The sequence below is a fragment of the Microcaecilia unicolor genome, chromosome 7, assembly GCF_901765095.1.
Source record: "Microcaecilia unicolor chromosome 7, aMicUni1.1, whole genome shotgun sequence".
In the NCBI taxonomy this organism is placed as follows: domain Eukaryota; kingdom Metazoa; phylum Chordata; class Amphibia; order Gymnophiona; family Siphonopidae; genus Microcaecilia; species Microcaecilia unicolor.
The window spans coordinates 297,851,780-297,872,136 of NC_044037.1; the positions used below are offsets into that span (position 1 = coordinate 297,851,780).

Below are 20,357 nucleotides of genomic sequence, written 5' to 3' on the forward strand. Positions count from 1 at the left end.
TCTTCGATTCATAACTACCTCTTTAAAAAAGTGATTTAATGTGCACTAACTTACAAATTAGCACGTGTGTTTAAATATTGCAGTGCGTGTTTAAAGTTGCTACTGAAACAAAAAAGTAAAACCGATCAAAAAAATGTACCTGCAGATCTGGAAAAATTCATGGAAAAAGAAAAAAAACCTTTCCTCTGCCCAAATCCCTAGTGTCACAGTAAAACCACTTCTTTGGGTAGAGTAGCTAAGCCAAGGTTCTGATGCACTCATGCTGCCACACTATTCTCCACTCCTTTTTTTCCTGATATACATACAACTGCATGTTCTTCTAGGTTACGAAAATCTGATCAAGTTTAAAAAAAAAAAAAGTTGTTCATTTTCTGTGCTGCTGCTCCAGCCCTTGAAGACTGCCACCAGCTCACCGGACTGTCATCTGACCTCTTATGCTACAAGTATGTGAAAAAGGGTTGTTTTTAAACATGACAGTATTTCAAGCAAAGTAGTGGGTTTGTCCACCAATCTCTTGAGTGTCATCTTTCAACAAAAGGGAAGAGAGGAAAGTAAAATCTAACATCTTCCCCACAAACACACCAAGGAATAAACGGTCCTCAAAATTATCAACCTTCTGGGGGATCAATAAGTAGAGTTTTACTTTAAAACTACTCATAAATCTAAGTATGAATGTGCAGCAAAATGCTATCCTTCCTAATGTGAGAGGACAAGATTAAGTTGGGGGAAAGGATAAAATTCTAATGTTACCCCAATTCTTGCAGTGCTCCAATACCAAAATAAAAAACTATACGTAATTCAGAGAAAGGACAGAAGAGCTTCACAGCAAGCTTTCCCAGAGATTTCAAACATATGACCTCCTTAATGTAGACATAAATTTGCTTTTCAAAATGGACCCAATATAGTTTACAGTCTCACCTGCCACAGAATATTTTCTGTTCTGGATATTACCGCAATGTTTAATTGCAGAGAAACACAAGCAAAATCGTTAATAAAACAGCAAAAGTGATAAAAGCATCTTGCAATCTTCATTAATGCTACAGTATAACCTTAGAAATTTGATAGCCAATTTAAAGGATTTTAAATATGCAGTTCTGTCTCTATTTAAAAAGTAGTAAAACAGGTCATTAAATATACTGTACAATCAAATTTAGCAGCTACATAACATAAAACTGCACGTCAGCCTGCACAAAAATAACGCTGCAACCTGGGATCACCATATCCAAATTTTCTTCATCTACAACTGAAACCATTTTATGCAATCAACTACAGAAATGCCCAGAAATCATGGAAGCTTCACATCAGTCTACAAGTTTCAACTTCTCAGCACCAAATTTTTCATGGAAAAATATAAAATGGCAATTAAAAAAAGAAAAGCATATGCCTTTATCAAGACAAGATACAAAGGAAGCAATATAATATAGACTGGCATCATTTCCATACTGTACCATCCAAGGATCAGCTCAATGAAAGAAAGCTAATTTCTGCTATATTTCTATACTTAAAAGTACACTTTTGTCTCTCAGTTGTAAAAAAATATTACAGGAAGAGCTGCATTTAAATGATCAGTTTAACCTGCTGTACATACTCCTGTCAAATTGTAATCTTTTCCATATTATAAATAACTTATTAAAATGTCCAGAATAGGGCCAGTACAATGGCTCAGTGACAGTGCTGTGCACGACCACATAGGCTTGATTCTCAATTTCCACTTAAACTTCTTTGGCCGGTCTGGAGCTGGTGATGTGGCAAAGCAAAACTTCACAGCTCTCAAGGGGGAAGGTATCCCTGTCATTCTGCAATGATAAGAGTCGCTAGCTGAATTGGTGTCCCAGTCCAAAGAACAACAAGGTCTATCAGTGGATAATTAGAGGGTGTTAAAAGTGGGGGGAAAAACCCAGGCTTCTGTGAATGAAGCCTGATGGCACCATAACCCCCATAACTGAGCTGAAATTCCCAAAAGGAGTGAAGCAAGAAGCTGGTAGGTTAAAAACAAACAAAAACTTGCACACGTACATATATCCCCCTTCTTCTAATGACACATGTGCAACACTGTCAGCTTCCATGTTTTTCCTATATTTTTGGTACTTTTCTAATTTACTCCACATCTATTAGTTTGGGTGGTCTATCAATTAAATAAATAATGTGTACGCCCAATATATTGTAAAATGTTTTAAAAATACTAATGTGTTTTCCCTCTCTCCATGTGCTACCAAATTTCTGCTAAATGATGCAACAGTGGGCTATGAGCCGTTTTTCCATGTTGTTAAAGCAACAATGCACCTCAGTCAAAAAAAAAAAAAATAAATTCAGCCAATAAGAACTCAAGCAGCTACACTTGTCCATGCCCTTTGGAGAAGTGCCTCCAAGTACCACATAAGTTGAACATTTTCACAAGCGCAAAATGGGAAACAGTCCTGATCAGAGAAGCAGCAAAGTACCTTTAGAAACCACACATTCTTTTTAAATCTCATAAAGCAAAACAATGAAATAATGAGCATCTTAAGAGCTGCTCCTCAACGTATCGTATCGCATAAAGGACAGAAAAGTGCTTTCAGTGAAAGAAGAGGTGTCAGGTGCTTCTAATTGTTGTCAGGCTCTTTCACCTGTAGAGAGAGATACTGTAAATACTTTAGTGCATAGTGTAACCGAAAGCTACATAGTAAAGGCAAATTTCTTCTTGGCCGGAAATGTCCCTATTCAGAAGCTGCTGCTTTAAGCCAATGAAAGGGATCCAAAAAAAAAAAAAAGAAGCATTGGAGAAGGCAAGTCTGCTCCTTAATGATCTCAAGTTTTCACACAAGGTTCAGCAAGAACAGTGTTTACATTGCTGGTTACCCAAGCTGAGAACAACCCTTCGATCTAACAAAAACAAAGGAAACATGAGAGGAATGAAAGAAGCCCAGCTGCTCAAACGCTGTGACAATGGACCTCAGATGAAGAAACGCTATTAAGGTGGGCTATCAGCTGCGTTGTTTTCACCCAGCCAGAATTCAAATGGTGATGGAAAGATATGCACAGTCCCAGACTACCTTGAGGCCAGTTTGTCATTAGCTAGGAATGAGCATATACTAAAGTGCTTTGTCTAACTGAACCACATCAGTACCTTATAAAAAATGTATACTCTTTGTGGAAAAAGGTCCTCATTATACATTAAAAAAAACAATTTAGAATAATCATTGCAATTTAAATGAAACTTGGAAATCAAGAGAAATAATTTTCCCTCTTGTCTTTCTTGCTAAAATAGAAAAAAAAAGTGCAGTCACTTAGAAAATAAATGCAGCAGACGTGAGCCGAGTTTGAGGCAGGTGGCTAGTGATAATGCACAAATGTGTGCCTTAACAGTTCTTCTGCAGAAGGGCGTAATTTGGCTTCTACAAAAATGCGCTTCAGGAAATCCCGCAAATGATCTGAGACATGGGCAGGCAGCTGGGGACTGGTTGGTTGTGTGGCTATTTTAAAGATAGCAGCCATGGCTTCAAATTCCGCCCAAGGGGGCTTCTGAGTCAACATTTCCACTACTGTGCATGCCACACTCCTAAAAAACAAGAAACCATGTATGAATATCTTCAATATAGAAAAATCTCTTAACAGTTCCATAACAAGAATAACCAATGTCCTGGCAACAGCTTTTGTCTTTACTGATGGCTTAAATTTTGCATTTATACTATTCACGCTTACTAAGCAGAGCACTAGATTACTATGAGGGGTATTTTCGAAAGGGACGTCCAAGATCTGATGAGGACGTCCTCGCAAAACGTCCCCATCCAGGGGTGGGGGAACCCATATTTAAGAGACAAGATGGATGTCCATCTTTTGTTTCAATAACACGGTCAGGGACGCTCCTTAGAGATGGTCGTCCCTAGACTTGATCGTTTCTGATTTTTGGCGATAATCGAAATGAAGGACGTCCATCTCAGAAACGACCAAATGCAAGCCATTTGGTCGTGGGAGGAGCCAGCATTCGTAGTGCACTGGTCCCCCTAATATGCCAGGACACCAACCGGACACCCTAGGGGGCACTGCAGTGGACTTCATAAATTGCTCCCAAGGTACCTAGCTCCCTTACATTGTGTGCTGAGCCCCCCAAAATCCACTACCCCCAACTGTACACCACTACCATAGCCCTTACGGGTGAAGGGGGGCACCTAGATATGGGTACAGTGGGTTTGTGGTGGGTTTTGGAGGGCTCGCTGTTTCCTCCACAAACGTAACAGTTAGGGTGGGGGATGGGCCTGGGTCCACCTGACTGAAGTGCACTGCACCCACTAAAACTGCTCCAGGTACCTGTATACTGCTGTGATGGACCTGAGTATGACATCTGAAGCTGGCATACAGGCTGGCAATCAATATTTTTAAAGATGATTTTTTGAGGGTGGGAGGGGGTTAGTGACCACTGGGGGAGTAAGGGGAGGTCATCCCCTATTCTCTCCGGTGGTCATCTGGTCATTTTGGGCACCTTTTTGTGCCTTGGTTGTAAGAAAAACATGACCAGGTAAAGTCGTCCAAGTGTTCGTCGGAGATGTCCTTGTTTCTTTCGATTAGGGATCGAGGACGTCCTAGTGTTAGGCATGTCCCGCCTTCGCTACGCCTCCGATACGCCCCCTTGAACTTTGGCCGTCCCTGCGACGGAAAGCAGTTGGGGACGTCCAAAATCAGCTTTCAATTATACCGATTTGGACGACCTTGTAAGAAGGACGTCCATCTTCTGATTTATGTCGAAAGATGGGCGTCCTTCTCTTTCGAAAATGAGCCCACAAGTGTCTGTTACAGATGAACAGAATATCAATATCATTAATACATGTTGCCCTATATGTCAACAATATTATAACCAAAGAACTTCAATAATATTCAGTCTCTAAATAATTCTATAAACTCAAATTCACTAGAGAGAGACTCACTCATATCCTCAACACACATATGTATTTACACGATGTATTTACATCTGGAAGCACTGTAAAAATTGCACTGCAGAGACCTAAACCAGGAAGACTGAGAAACATTTAACCTTGGACTTAAGCTTACTTTCAAAGCCTTAAAGAAAATTACAGGACATCTATTAAGCATTGGGATTGTTGAAAACACCAGTACACAGCTTAAACATTTATATTGTGGACATTATAAGTTTGTCTTGAATTAGGAAAAATACACTGAAGCATTTGATACTGGTGTATATGAATATTGAACAGTTTAATGTTGTAATTATTTCTAAGTGACATATCACTTGAGAGACTTTGCAATTAAGCACAGGATTTAGGAATCATTAAAAACTTTCTAAAAAAAAATTTGTTTAATAGATTATAAATAAAAGCATTGTTATTACATATGTGTGTTGAGAATATGAGCGAGTCTCTATAGTGAATTTGAGCCCTTTATTTCAAACCTAGATTTCCAAGATTTTTGAGTGAGACAGGAAATGTTCCATGGCACTTCCTGTATGTCATGTCCTAGTGTAGTCTCCCTGCTTCAAAATGTATTAACGGATGGTATGAAAAAAAAATTGTTTTAGTTATGTGTAAGATTATAAAGCCAAATTTAACATACCAGATATCTGCTTTTCTACCATAACCTTCACCACTAATGACTTCAGGGCTCATCCAATATGGGGTCCCTGTGACAGACTTCATTCCCGTACCGGAAAGACAGATGGTTTGGAGACGTTTACTGGCACCAAAATCTCCCAACTTCACATTACCTGCTGAATCCCGAAGAATATTTGCTCCTAAAAAGGAAAGTGTTTTGCTTAGTGTTACACAAGATACATTAAATGATCTGCATATGTATGAGTAGCAGAACTGTAGAAGCTGTGCTGGTCTTGGCCAAAAAGAGTTTTTGTGTGATACTTTTCAATGGGCCAAAAAAAGGTGTTGCAGTAGACAGGATTTTGAGACGTCATAGGCTACGATCTGAACATGAGGCCTGTAAGATCTCAAACTGATGTACCGCCATCTTAGCTAGTCCTCTCAACCTACAAAAGACTCTAAGGGGGCAGGAGGATTCTGTATATTCTTTAACATGTGTGCCTAATTTTCATAACATGCAACACCAGAGGGGTGTGACCATGAGAGAGGCATAAGCGGGTCAGGGCTGTTCCCAGAATTTTAGTATGGTATTATAGAATACCGGCTTTTCCGTGCCTAACTGCCATTAGTTGGGCACAAGCATTTACACCAGCCTTTGGCAGGTATAAATGCTCATGCCCAAAGTTAAGCATGAAATGCAAGTTAAGTTAGTATTCTATAAAAGCTGTTCCATGCAGAATGGCCTTTACGGAATTCACACTTAGTGCAGATCATCCCGGCTCCTAACTTGGGTGACCTTTACAGAATTCCCCAGTAGGTGTAAGCAGTTTAACACTCAATCTCATCACATTTTTAAAATAACATTTCTTTCTAATGCCACCTTATAGAAAGAAAAACAATTGGGAAATATAGTTTATTCATATTAGAAAGAAAAATTGGGCGCACAATAGTAATTTTGTAAAGCTTGTCACCACAAAATATATCTTCAGTTAATTCCTACATCTGACAGAGCTATGAACGATTTTAAAGTCCAGCTAAAGCCAATTAACCCTTTAGTGTCCAATGTTCCCATCAATTTGTTCCCATATGGCTTATTACGGGAACATTGGACACTAAAGGGGTTAAGTCAATCTCCCTTTCTCTCTCCTCCACGCATTTGTCATCCCTGGTCGCTCAAAACAAAGCAAGCAAATCTATGAACTGCCCTAATCACGTTGTCATTCTTTATTGTTGGTACCATTTTTATTTGATTTCACTTATATTTTCAAACATGCCAGCATGTGCAGCATACGGACGTACAAAGAACTAGTACTGGTTAGGGTAGTTCTAAATTGTAAATCATTGTGTCATTTGGAGGGGCTGGTTATAGGACTCCCTGTATTTGCACAGAGATCTTTTCACCTAGTAAATGGCCACCAAAACAGACATCATGTTATGAGAATCAGGTGCTTAACAATAAGATTTACTATTTAAGTACAATTTTAAAATAAATATTAATTAGGTTGAAACCTAGGAGCATTTAACATCTTTATTTTCTTGTACCTACATAGTAACATAGTAGATGACGGCAGAAAAAAGACCTGCACAGTCCATCCAGTCTGCCCAACAAGATAACTCATATTTGCTACTTTTTGTGTATACCCTACTTTGATTTGTACTTGTGCTTTTCAGGGCACAGACCGTATAAGTCTGCCCAGCACTATCCCCGCCTCCCACCACCGGCTATGGCACAGACCGTATAAGTCTGCCCAGCACTATCCCCGCCTCCCAACCACCAGCCCCGCCTCCTGATCTTGACTAAGCTCCTGAGGATCCATTCCTTCGGCACAGGATTCCTTTATGCTTATCCCACGCATCATGTTATGAGAATCAGGTGCTTAACAATAAGATTTACTATTTAAGTACAATTTTTAAATAAATATTAATTAGGTTGAAACCTAGGAGCATTTAACATCTTTATTTTCTTGTACCTGCAAGAAAAGAAACAGATTGCATGTGGGAACTTGCTCCTTTTGTTTTGTGGAATGCAGTGATATATTATAAAAATGCACTTGCCTTTTTTATTACTATTTCACAGGAGAGTACTGAACAATGAAGGATGGGCTTCCTTCATACAGCAGTTCTGTTCAGTCTAAATGTGCCAACATAGTCCAGTTCAGCACACAAGTTCATACAAAGTTAATTAAGTTCAGTGGAAAATAAATCAGTTGGCTCAGGCTGCCTGCTATGTGAATATTCCATCAATATTCATGCTTTAAACTTTGTTTTAATTTGTTTATCCAAACCTTACATGCACATGTTTTTGCTTTTTAAACCCAAAGGTAAATTCTAAGGGTGGCTGAACAATTAGGTATAAACTGTGCTGTTTCGGACTGCTTTGGGTCCTACTGATCTCTACGTCTAGAATTTTGGAAGATGGAAATGAGAAAATAAAAATTAAGTTTTGGATGTACTCTGTAGAAGTTGTTGTTTATTTTTGCAATATGTGTATGGCTGCCTGTTCTGGTGTGTGCATGTGATATTGTTTGAATAACTGCCTATACTTATGGCTATGATTTCTGAACATGCGACATCATTAAAAGGACAGACTTTTAAATGCCCAGTGGAGATATATATATATATATATATATATATATATATATATATATATATATATATATATATATATATGCTAATCTCAACTTTGTTAAATGTTTCAGACATATCCATCTACTTGCTCCCATGATATAACTGAATTCTATTATTCTGTTTCACTGTATTTTCAAATGTAAACCACATTGAACTGAGTTTGCTTGGAATCATGTGCAATATAGTGAAGATACTTACCTGTAGCAGGTATTCTCCGAGGACAGCAGGCTGATTGTTCTCACACTTGGGTCGACGTCCACATCGGCCCAGGATCGGAAGTTTTGCTAGCAAAAATCAAAAATCTTCCAGAGTCTTCTGGCATGCGAGCGGCGCGCACTGCTAATGCATGAACTGGTTTCCCGCCCGACGCGTAAGGACCTCAGTGTAGTCCAAAAGAAAGCGAAGAACAATGAACAACTCCAAAGGGGAGGAGGGCGGGTTTGTGAGAACAATCAGCCTGCTGTCCTCGGAGAATACCTGCTACAGGTAAGTATCTTCGCTTTCTCCGAGGACAAGCAGGCTGCTTGTTCTCACACTTGGGGTATCCCTAGCTGCCAGGCTCACTCAAAACAATAAACATTGGTCAATTGGGCCTCGCAACAGCAAGGACATAATAGAGATTGACCTAAAAAAAATACAACTAAGTGAGAGTGCAGCCTGGAACAGAACAGTAAAGGGCCTAGGAGGGTGGAGTTGGATTCTAAAACCCAAACAAATTCTGCAGCACCGACTTCCCAAACCGACTGTTGCGTCGGGTATCCTGCTGTAGGCAGTAATGAGATGTGAATGTGTGGACTGATGACCACGTTGCAGCCTTGCAAATCTCTCTTCAATAGAAGCTGACTTCAAGTGAGCCACTGATGCAGCCATGGCTCTGATATTATGAGCCGTGACATGGCCCTCTAGAGTCAGCCCAGCTTGGGCACAAGTAAAGGATATGCAATCCGCTAGCCAATTAGAGATTGTGCGTTTTCCGATGGCGACTCCCCTCCTGTTCAGATCAAAAGAAACAAACAACTGGGCGGACTGTCTATAGGGCTTTGTCCGCTCCACGTAAAAGGCCAATGCTCTCTTACAGTCCAAGGTGTGCAACTTGTCTTCACCAGGGCGGGTATGAGGACGGGGAAAAATGTTGGCAAGACAATTGACTGGTTCAGATGGCACTCAGACACCACGTTCAGCAAGAACTTAGGGTGAGTGCGGAGGACTACTCTGTTATGATGAAACTTGATATAAGGTGCATGCACTACTAGGGCTTGGAGTTCACTGACTCTAAGAGCTGAATAACAGCCACCAAGAAAATGACCTTCAAGGTCAAGTACTTCAGATGGCAGGAATTCAGTGGATCAAAAGGAGTTTTCATCAGCTGGGTGAGAAGTGAGAACGACGCTGAGATCCCATGACACTGGTGGAGGTTTGACAGGGGGCTTTGACAAAAGCAAACCTTTCATGAAGCGAACAACTAAAGGCTGTCCAGAGATAGGCTTACCCTCTACACGTTGATGATAAGCACTAATTGCACTAAAGTGAACTCTTACGGAGTTGGTTTTGAGGCCAGACTCTGATAAGTGTAGAAGGTATTCAAGCAGGGTCCGTGTAGGACAAGAAAAAGGATCTAGGGCCTTGCTGTCACACCAGACGGCAAACATCCTCCATTTGAAAAAATAACACTTTTTCGTGGGATCTTTCCTGGAAGCAAGCAAGACTCGGGAGACACTCTCTGAAAGAGCTAAAGAGGCAACTTCTAAGCTCTCAACATCCAGGCCTTGAGAGCCAGACTGGAGGTTGGGATGTAGACGCGACCCCTCGTTCTGGGTGATGAGGGTCGGAAAACACTCCAATCTCCATGGTTCTTCGGAGGACAACTCCAGAAGAAGAGGTAACCAGATCTGACGAGCCCAGAAGGGAGCAACCAGGATCATTGTTCCGCGGTCTTGCTTGAGTTTCAGCAAAGGTTTCCCTACTAGAGGTATGGGAGGATGCGCATACAGAAGGTCTGTCCCCCAATGTAGGAGAAAGGCATCTGACGCTAGTCTGTCGTGGGCCTGAAGTCTGGAACAGAATTGAGGGGCTTTGTGATTGATCTAAGTGGCAAAAAGGTCCACCGAGGGGGTGCCCCACACTCGGAAGATATTGTGGACAACGCCCATGTTTAGCGACCACTCATGAGGTTGCATGATCCTGCTCAACCTGTCGGCCAGACTGTTGTTTACGCTTGCAAGATACGTGACTTGGAGAAACACACCATAACAGCGCACCCAAAGCCACATCCGGACGGCTTCCTGACAAGCGGGCGAGATCCGGTGCCCCCCTGCTTGTTGCTGTAATACATAGCAACCTGATTGTCTGTCTGAATCAGAATGATTTGGTTGGACAGCCGATCTCTAAAAGCCTTGAGAGCGTTCCAAATCGCTCATAATTCCAGGAGGTTGATCTGAAGACCCTTTTCCAGAAAAGACCAAGCTCCTTGAGTGCGAAGCCCATCTATATGAGCTCCCCACCCTAGGAGGGATGCATCCGTCGTCAACACTTTTTGTGGTTGAGGAATTTGGAATGGACGTCCCAAGGTCAAATTGGATTGAATGGTCCATCACTGAAGGGAACTGCAAAAGTCGGTGGAGAGATAGATCACATCCTCTAGATCCCATGACCTGACACCACTGGGAAGCTAGGCTCCATTGAGCTGATCTCATATATAGGCGTGCCATGGGAATTACATGAACTGTGGAGGCCATGTGTCCTAAGAGTCTCAACATCTGCCGAGCTCTGATCTGTTGAGACGCTCAAGCCATGGACACGAGGGCCAGGAGATTGTCTGCCCTTACCAGGGGAAGATAAGTTCGAGACGTCCGTGTGTCCAAGCTCCAATAAACTCCAATTTTTGAACCGGCACAAGATGGAACTTGGGATAATTGATCACGAACCCCAGTAGCTCTAGCACTCAAACTGTCATCCGCATGGACTGTAAAGCGCCTGCCTCCGAGGTGCTCGTCACCAGCCAATCATCGAGATAAGGGAACACATGCACTCCCAGTCTGCGTAGCGATGCTGCGACAACAGCCAGGCACTTTGTGAAAACCCTGGGCGCAGACGTGAGGCCAAAGGGCAGTACACAGTACTGAAAAGTGCAGAGTTCCCAACCAAAATCAAAGATACTTCTTGTGAGCTGGAAGTATCAAAATGAGGGTATAGGCATCCTTTAAGTCCAGAGAGCATAGCTAATCGTTTTCCTGAATCATGGGAAGAAGGGTGCAGAGGGAAACCATCCTGAACTTTTCTCGGACTAGGCATTTGTTCAGGGCCCTTAGGTCTAGGATGGGACGCATCCCTCCTGTTTTCTTTTGCACAAGGAAGTACCTGGAATAGAATCCCAGCCATTCTTCCCTTGGTGGAACAGATTTGACTGCACTGGCTTGTGCTGGGAGCTGTAGGACTGAACTCCTGGTGGACAATTTGGAGGCATGGCTACTAGATTGAGAGTGTATCCTAACCGAACTATTTGAAGAACCCACCGGTCAGAGGTTATAAGAGGCCACCTTTGGTGAAAAAATATTAACCTCCCTCCAACCAGTAAGTCGTCCGGAACAGACACTTGCACTGTGGCTATGCTGCACTGGAGCCAGTCAAAAGCCCGTCCCTCGCTTTTTGCTGGGGAGCTGCAGGGGCCTTAGGTGCACGCTGTTGACAAGAAAGAGTGCGCTGGGACTGAGCCTGGGTAGGCTGCCGAGAAGTAGGAGTGTACTTATGCCGATTATAGGAATAGGGAGCACTCCTCTTTCCTCCAAAAAACCTCCAGGATGAGGAGGTGGTAGCAGAAGATACCCGGCGGGAGAGAGAATTCATAGCATCATTGTGCTTTTTGATTTGATCGACCACATCCTCTACTTTTTCGCCAAAAAGGTTATCCCCCCGGCAAGGGACATCCGCCATTCACTGCTGGATCTTATGATCCAGGTCACAGACACACAGCCACGAGAGTCTGCGCATCACTATACCTTGAGCAGCTATTTTGGATGTCACATCACAAGTGTTGTAAGTACCCCTGGCCAGGAATTTTCGACACGCCTTCTGCTGCCTGACCACCTCGTGAAAAGGTTCGGCGAGCTCCGTAGGAAGCGCTTCGACCAAACTAGACAGTTGCCTCACCGAGTTCCGCAAGAGGATGCTCTTGTAGAGCTGGTATGTCTGAATTTTGGTTGCGAGCATAGCAGCCTGATAGGTCTTCCTCCCAAAAGAATCCAAGGTCCTAGACTCTCTGCCTTGGGGTGCCGAGGCATAGTCCCTAGTACTCTTGGCTCTCTTGAGAGTAGAATCCACCACCATGGAATCGTGAGGTAGTTGAGACTTCACCATTACCAGCTCTCCATGGACTCTGTACTGGGACTCAGCTTTTTTGGGGGCCATTGGATTAGAGAGAGGGAACGACCAGTTTCGCGTAAGAACTTCCCTGAGTGTGTTATGCAAAGGAGCCAATGCAACCTCTGTAGGTGGAGAAGGATAATCCAAGACCTCAAGCATCTCGGCCCTGGGCTCATCCACAACCTCCATAGGGAAGGGAATATCCTTAGACATTTCCCGAACAATGGAGGAAAAAGAAAGACTCTCAGGCGGAGACATCCTTCTCTCAATGGGCGGAGTAGGATCAGAGGGGACTCCATAGGACTCTTCTTCAGAAAAGTATCTGGGATCTTCCTCTTCCTCCCACGAACACTCATCCTCTGTATCGGACAAAAGCTCTCTAAGAGCTTCCTCCACCGACGCTGAAGGAGAGTCGACCCGGGTGGCAGCTGACGCCAATGCCCCACGCGGCACCGAGGTTGGGGACCTCACCACAGGCGAAGGACCAGATGCCGCTTCAACAGACGGTGCAGGAGGCGCAAGCACACCCGGCACCGAAGTAGACTGGTGCAGCAATCCCTCCAGAAGCTCTGGAAGAAGGGCCCTGATGCGCTCGTTGAGAGCCTCCATCGGAAAAGGTTGTGGGGCTGGTGGCAAAATCTGTGGGGGCTCGAGAGCCGGTACCAGGCTGCCACAAGACTGACGCATTGGCACCTCCTGTATAGAGGGTGAGCGGTCCTCCTGGCGCCGACGCTTCTCGGGTGCCGAATCCCTCGGCTCCACGGAGCTCTCGGTACCGTGCATGGAAGGAGATTGATAACGGTGGTTCTTAGCCTTCGCTCGATGCCCGTCATCAAGACTCCTTGGTACTGAAGAGGAGGACGTGGAATCCTCACGCCTCCTCGGGGCCGGGTCCAACGAAGGTTGGTCCCGGGGGTCCTGCATAGCAGTAGCCCTCAAGACAGGTGGAGACCAACTCAATGCCTCGCTGCTCCCAGCACAATGTGGTCGTTCGGCAGCCATTACCTGTGCTCTCGAAGCTGATGTCGAAGGACTGGACCGATCAGCAAAAGGTTTTTCTTGTTGAGCCTCCCGAGACACTTGGGTCCGTTTTTTCATCAAAGGACACAGCTTACAAGCAGCTGGTAGATGATCGGGCCCAAGGCACTGGAGACACCACGCGTCTATTTTTGATGCAAAGCAGCAATAAAAAGGCTGTGATCTCACCCAAACAGGACGGCTGACCAAGTTGTACTCAATGTACACCAAACAGGCCACAGCTCAATCCAGGGAATCTCTCCAGCTTTTCTTTTAGCTAGTTGCTAAACCTCCATAGAAAGCACATGTTCACCTACAACTGGCTGGCTTGCCTGTTTGCAAGCCCGGCCAAATGTACCAGCTGATGTGATTAACAACTGTAACTTAACTGCAGCATATCATTCTCCTTTATTTCCAGGCATACTGGAAGCAAGTGGAGGAACAGCAGATTGCACTAATCTCACTGGTGGCTACGTGCTCCCAGGACAGGCCAAATGCACTGGCTAAAATACTGAATTGCCATGACTTAACTGCAGCACATCACCTTCCTTTTCCCCAGACAAACTGGAAACAAATAGAAAAGGAGTATGAAAACTTCAGACCCTCTGACTAAAATTTTTTTTTCTTCGTCCAAAAACTTTAATGGGGAAGGACTTAGCACCCCTGGGCTCTGTGGATCAGCTTCCACCAATCCTATCCCTTTAGTCTGTTTCCAAGCGAGGGAGGAAATCAGCTCAAAGGACTTTTCCCTGCAGTGCCCCCCAGACACGGTCTATCCTGCACTGAGAATTTGGGCCTGCAGACTTCCCAGGAGCAGCCTACTTGACTTACTTATAGTTTCTGCTCCAGGCCACATGTCTGCACCATCTCTTGAGGGTAGAAAGGTACTGCGGAGCTGAAAAGGCAGCATCAGTTCCCTACAAGGGGAGTGACGTCAGCTTTGGGATGTTTTTCCTTTGGTTCCATCTAGCAGGGGGACATAATCCATTTGTTTGGACTGGTCTGGCATGGACAATATGGAAACAGGAATTCTCTGTTATTAAATATTCCCTTCATACTAAGAGTGAAATGGGTGTGATGCTCACTGTAAAGAGGTGACCATGAATTTGATAAACAAATATGTCAACACCAGTACAGAGAATGCTCACTTTGATACCAACACATTATATATATCAGAAGTTCCATTGGAAGCATAGAGAAGCAGCCTGTGGGACATATAGCCTACGTTTTCAAAATAAAAGTTATATGGAAACACCTTTTTGCAGTGCCTTGGTGAGCTACCTCCTATTTTATTTAAAAAACTAGTACAAAAGGCCCGTTTCTGGAACGAATGAAACGGGCGCTAGCAAGGTTTTCCTGGGAGTGTCTATGTTTGAGAGAGAGAGCCAGAGTGAATGTGCGGGTGTGTGACAGAGTGAGACTGTCTGTGTGACAGTGTGTGTGTGAGAATGAATATGTGACAGGGCCCCCTCCCCTGTTCCTAATGCCCCTCATCCCGTTCCCTCCCCTCCTTTTCCTCCTCCTTCCCACACTTTGGGTTCCTTAAGGCTTTCAAAAGTCTATGTAACCCCGTGGCCCTAACGCCCAGTATCCGGATACCCCACCGCTTTCCTCCTTACCCCTCCCCCAAGATGTAATACTTTCACGTCCTTCATTTTTTTTTAAAGTGTCCTATCTACCCTGTGTACAAATGCCCGGCATTCAGATTGTGTTCCTCTCGTAAATGTTCATTTCTTTCATTCATTCATTCATTCAGAACTTGCCCCCCCCCCCCCCCCCCCTGAACACTTTTGGTTCCTTCAGTCTTTTAAAACTCTCCTATGTACCCTGTGTGCTAATGGCCAGCATTGAGATTGTTTTCCTGTCCCAAATTTGCATGTCTTTCAGTCATTCACAACTCTCCCCCCCTTCTCCAGTTTAACACTTTTGTTTCCTTCAGTCTTTTAAAACTCTCCTATCTACCCTCCTGTGTCCTAATGGCCAGCATTCAGATTGTTTTCCTTTCCCAAATGTTCATGTCTTTCAGTCATCAGAACTCCCCCCTCCCCCCATTTAACACTTTCGGTTCCTTCAGTCTTTTAAAACTCTCCTATCAACCCTGTGTCCTAATGGCCAGCACTCAGATTGTTTTGCTTTGCCAAATTATCTGTCACTGAGGTCACTGAGGTCAGTGCTTGCCTGTCTAGCAGACCACTTCCGGCAGGCACGGTCCCAAGCACATCCTGTTGGAGGTGAGAATTATTATATAGGATGTATAACCCACTTATATACTAAACGGTTCACATCAAATACATACACAATAAAATATACACACATATCAAATAAATCAATGGTGCTATTCATACATTATCCTTTCAAAATCTGCTTACTACCATTCAAAATGCTAATATTCAAAAACAAGTTACAAAGCCTTTTCACACCAAAATGGAAGTGCACTATGATTTTTAGCATAACTTACAGCTCTCAAAAGAAGGCCGGCACAAAAAAAATGAGTCTTTAATAACTTTTTAAATTGGATCTTACTCCATGTTCCATAATAGTGGGAACAGCTACTGAAAAGGCAGCTCTTGTGCTGGCATAATGTACACTGGTCATTGCCTCCACACCGAGCTAAACTGCAGTCTCTGATCTCAACATCCTCTTAGGACGATAAACATCGAAGGCATTTGTGAAATACCAGAGCACTTTTCCATACAAAGCCTGGTGAATGATGGACAGAACCTTATGCTGTATCCTGTATTTCACTAGTAACCAGTGAAGTTCTTTCAAACTTGGGGTTATGAGATTAAATTCAGATGTGACAGCAATCAATTTAGCTGCATAATTTAGAATAACTTGAAAACCTATCACCCACAAATTCGCAACTCCTCAATACAATAATCTATTTTAGCTAGCACTAAACTCTGTACTACCCAATTTATAGGTATTGATGTAGGGCTGACTGAAAGCAGGCTTGATTGGATCAAACAGGTGGTTGGGATCAGAGATCATTCCTGCCTGAACCTTCATCATCAAGAAAACTTGAGCCCAACGAAGGAAAATGTGTTCCTGGAACTTTAAACATATCCAGATCCCCTACATCCTCAGCCTGGAGTAAGAACAAGAAAGAAATGGAAGGCTGATCTTGTGTACCTTTAATATCTCTATGTACTATCATATTACTGTGCAAATAATGAACGCCCTCCAGGATCTGCCGGGTGTACTTGCGGGTTACATTCTCAGTGAGAGCTCCATATGCTTTCAACTGGTCCTTTATGGAACCCTACAAGAAAAAATATAAATGGTTGTTTATTATATGAAACAAAGAAAAACAAAATAGCTTTGCCATTATTAAACATAATACCAAATGATCTGGTACTCTACATGCAATAATTCAATATATAACAGGCCAAGTTCTCTAGTACTACCTTCCATTAACATATATTATATGTGAGAAACCTCAGTAATTACGCTGAAGTATACCTTTTGTAATCAGGAGTAGTATAAAGCAATGTAAGATTACCAACTGTACAAAACAATTATTATTATCCAATTACTTCCATATGGCTCATGATTAAAGTAACATTAAAAACATTGTTTCTCATCTGACAATCAAAACATAGTAACATAGTAACATACATAGTAACATAGTAGATGACGGCAGAAAAAGACCTGCACGGTCCATCCAGTCTGCCCAACAAGATAACTCATATGTGCTAATTTTTGTGTATACCTTACCTTGATTTGTACCTGTGTTCTTCAGGGCACAGACCGTATAAGTCTGCCCAGCACTATCCCCGCCTCTCAACCACCAGCCCCGCCTCCCAACCACAGGCTCTGGCACAGACTACTGTTATTGCAAAAGATCATGGATTGGAATAGCCACTGTGCCTTTAAGCACCTCCAAGAACTCAAAGAGTTCAAAGAGGCTCAATATATCTGAACTAGATTCTGTTTCTTGTTATAATGGGAAGAGAATCTTTCTGGACATGCCGTGGATGACCCTTGGATAAGGGATATCTTTCACAGGGAATCTCGCTTCAAGCAGGAGGAGGAGAAGGAGAAGGAGATGGTTTGGAGAGTATCCCTGTAGAATATTCCTTCTCTTCTAAGGAAATTTCAGGAGGAATAAATCCAGATTTATGCAATCCTTTAAGTGACTTTGAAAGAGCACCAAAGACAGTGAAGGAGCAGACAGAAAATGTAAAAATGCCCACCCTGTGGTTCAGAGTCAGATATAGGTAGCAAAGATACTACTGGGGCCCCAAAATGAATGAATCTCTTTGTATAAAAGTAATAACCGTGATGGTTGTTTGTCCAATGTTCATGCTCATGTTATTGGGATTAATGGTTGGAGAAAGACATTTTGTATGTTGGTTGGTTGTATTATTTGACCAATAAAAATTATTAAAAAAAAAAAAGTAATACCCGTGGATTGAGAAGGTACTGAAATACACTGCAAGAGCAGGTCATGGGAGGCTGAGCATGGCATGGGAGTTGGAGAACCAGGTGGAGAGAGCATGGAAACCAGGACAGTTTGGGCTCACGCATACACACTAAGCAGAAGGGGACAATACAATGAAGTGAGGAATCACTTGTGCTGCAATGCAACAGGGACACTACTACTAGAGAGATCAAAACAGAGGAAATTTGAAGAAACATTTTTAAAAATTCTAATGATCAAGAATGAAGCCATAATATTAGAGTACAGATAGTGCCAGGAGGTGGGGTCCTCCACTAAGAGACGGAAACATTTTTGGGGAATATGGGAACCATACATTCAATCCTTATCCCCGAAGGCACGTAGTTTTATAGTTAACTGTCTTTGAAAGTAGGTTTGTTTGTTTTTTTTCTCTTTGAGGGTGGGAGGGAGGATGGGGGGGTGGTATGGGGAAGGGGCGGGGCTGGAGGAGGGCCAGTATACAAATACAAGATAACATTAGTAATGTTCTTATGTATGGACTCTTATTTGGCTTGTCATGAATAAAGACAGTTTAAAGGTCAAATTGAGGGGGGGGGGGGGGTCAAAAGTCTTGGTGGGGAGGAGGGGAGAAAATTGTAAAAAAAACTTTGATGATACAATGCACTACCCTGGCTTAGGTTTGAGGGGTTTTTGATGTTCATTCTGTTAAATATTGGAATTTCTGGATGTTGCCCGGGAGGGAAAGGTTAGGACAGCTGCTGTACTGGGTGATTCGATCATTAGGCATATAGATAGCTGGGTGGCTGGTGGACGTGAGGATCGCCTGGTGACTTGCCTGCCTGGTGCGAAGGTGGCGGACCTCACGCGTCACCTAGATAGGATTTTATATAGTGCTGGGGAGGAGACGGCTGTCTTGGTACATGTGGGTACTAATGACATAGGAAAATGTGGGAGAGAGGTTCTGGAAGCAAAATTTAGGCTCTTAGGTAGAAAGCTGAAATCCAGATCCTCCAGGGTAGCATTTTCTGAAATGCTACCTGTGCCACGCGCAGGGCCCAAGAGACAGGCAGAGCTCCAGAGTCTCAATGCGTGGATGAGACGATGGTGCAGGGAGGAGCGCTTTAGATTTGTTAGGAACTGGGCAACATTCTGGGGAAGGGGGAGCCTATTCCGAAAGGATGGGCTCCATCTTAACCAGAGTGGGACCAGGCTGCTGGCATCGGCGTTTAAGAAGGAGATAGAGCAGCTTTTAAACTAGAAATGGGGGGGGAAGGCCGACAGTCGCTCAAAAGAGCATGGTTCGGGATAAGGTATCTTTCAAAGATATCACCATAACAGGGAAGATAGAGTATCCTGATAGTGAGGTTGCAAAAGAGATTGTAGTAGATCGGGTATCTTTAAATAACAATAAAAATCAGACAAAAGATTGCCAATTAATACTGTCAAGTACTAAGCATGATGTACTTAGGAACAACAAACATAGTTTGAAATGTCTATATGCGAATGCCAGGAGCCTAAGAAATAAGATGGGGGAGTTGGAATATATTGCACTAAATGAAAAATTAGATATAATAGGCATCTCTGAGACCTGGTGGAAGGAGGATAACCAGTGGGACACTGTCATACCGGGGTACAAATTATATCGTAGTGATAGGGTGAATCGGATTGGTGGAGGGGTAGCATTGTATATTAACGAGAGCCTTGAATCAAATAGATTGAAAATTCTGCAGGAAACAAAACACTCCTTGGAATCACTGTGGATTGAAATTCCATGTGCAAAGGGGAAAAGGATAGTGATAGGAGTGTACTACCGTCCGCCTGGCCAGGACGAACAGACGGATGCGGAAATGTTAAAGGAAATCAGGGACGCAAACAAACTGGGCAACACAATAATAATGGGGGATTTCAATTACCCGCATATAGACTGGGTTAATGTAACATCTGTACACGCAAGGGACATAAGATTTCTTGATGAAATCAAGGACAGCTTCATGGAACAGCTAGTTCAGGAGCCGACAAGAGAAGGAAAAATACTAGACTTAGTCCTTAGTGGTGCTCATGATCTAGTGCAGGGGGTAACGATACGAGGGCCGCTTGATAACAGTGATCATAATATGATCGGTTTTGATATTGGCATTGAAGGAAGTGAAACTAGGAAATCAAGTACGCTAGCGTTTAACTATAGAAAAGGTGATTACGACAAAATGAGAAAAATGGTGAAAAAAAGACTGAAAGGAGCAGCTCGCAGAGTAAAAAACTTGCATCAGGCGTGGATGCTGTTTAAAAACACCATCCTGGAGGTTCAGGACAAATATATTCCACGTATTAGAAAAAAGGGAAAAAAGACTAAACGTCAGCCGGCGTGGCTAAACAGTAAGATAAAGGAAATCATTAGAGCCAAAAAACAATCCTTCAGAAAGTGGAGAAGA

The 20,357-nt window shown here is 43.1% G+C and overlaps 1 protein-coding gene across 1 annotated transcript in view; it reads right to left on the minus strand.

Annotated features, from left to right (window-relative positions):
• Positions 1-571: 571 nt before the first annotated feature.
• The window catches only part of MAP3K2 (mitogen-activated protein kinase kinase kinase 2), a 98,626-nt gene continuing 78,840 nt past the window's right edge, over positions 572-20,357 (minus strand). The window contains exons 15-17 of the mRNA XM_030210493.1: positions 16,659-16,788; positions 5,545-5,722; positions 572-3,538 (exon numbers count right to left, since the gene is read on the minus strand). Of these exons, the coding sequence (XP_030066353.1) occupies positions 3,313-3,538; positions 5,545-5,722; positions 16,659-16,788 (534 nt within the window). The 3' untranslated portion in view covers positions 572-3,312. The remainder of the gene's footprint in view (positions 3,539-5,544; positions 5,723-16,658; positions 16,789-20,357) is intronic.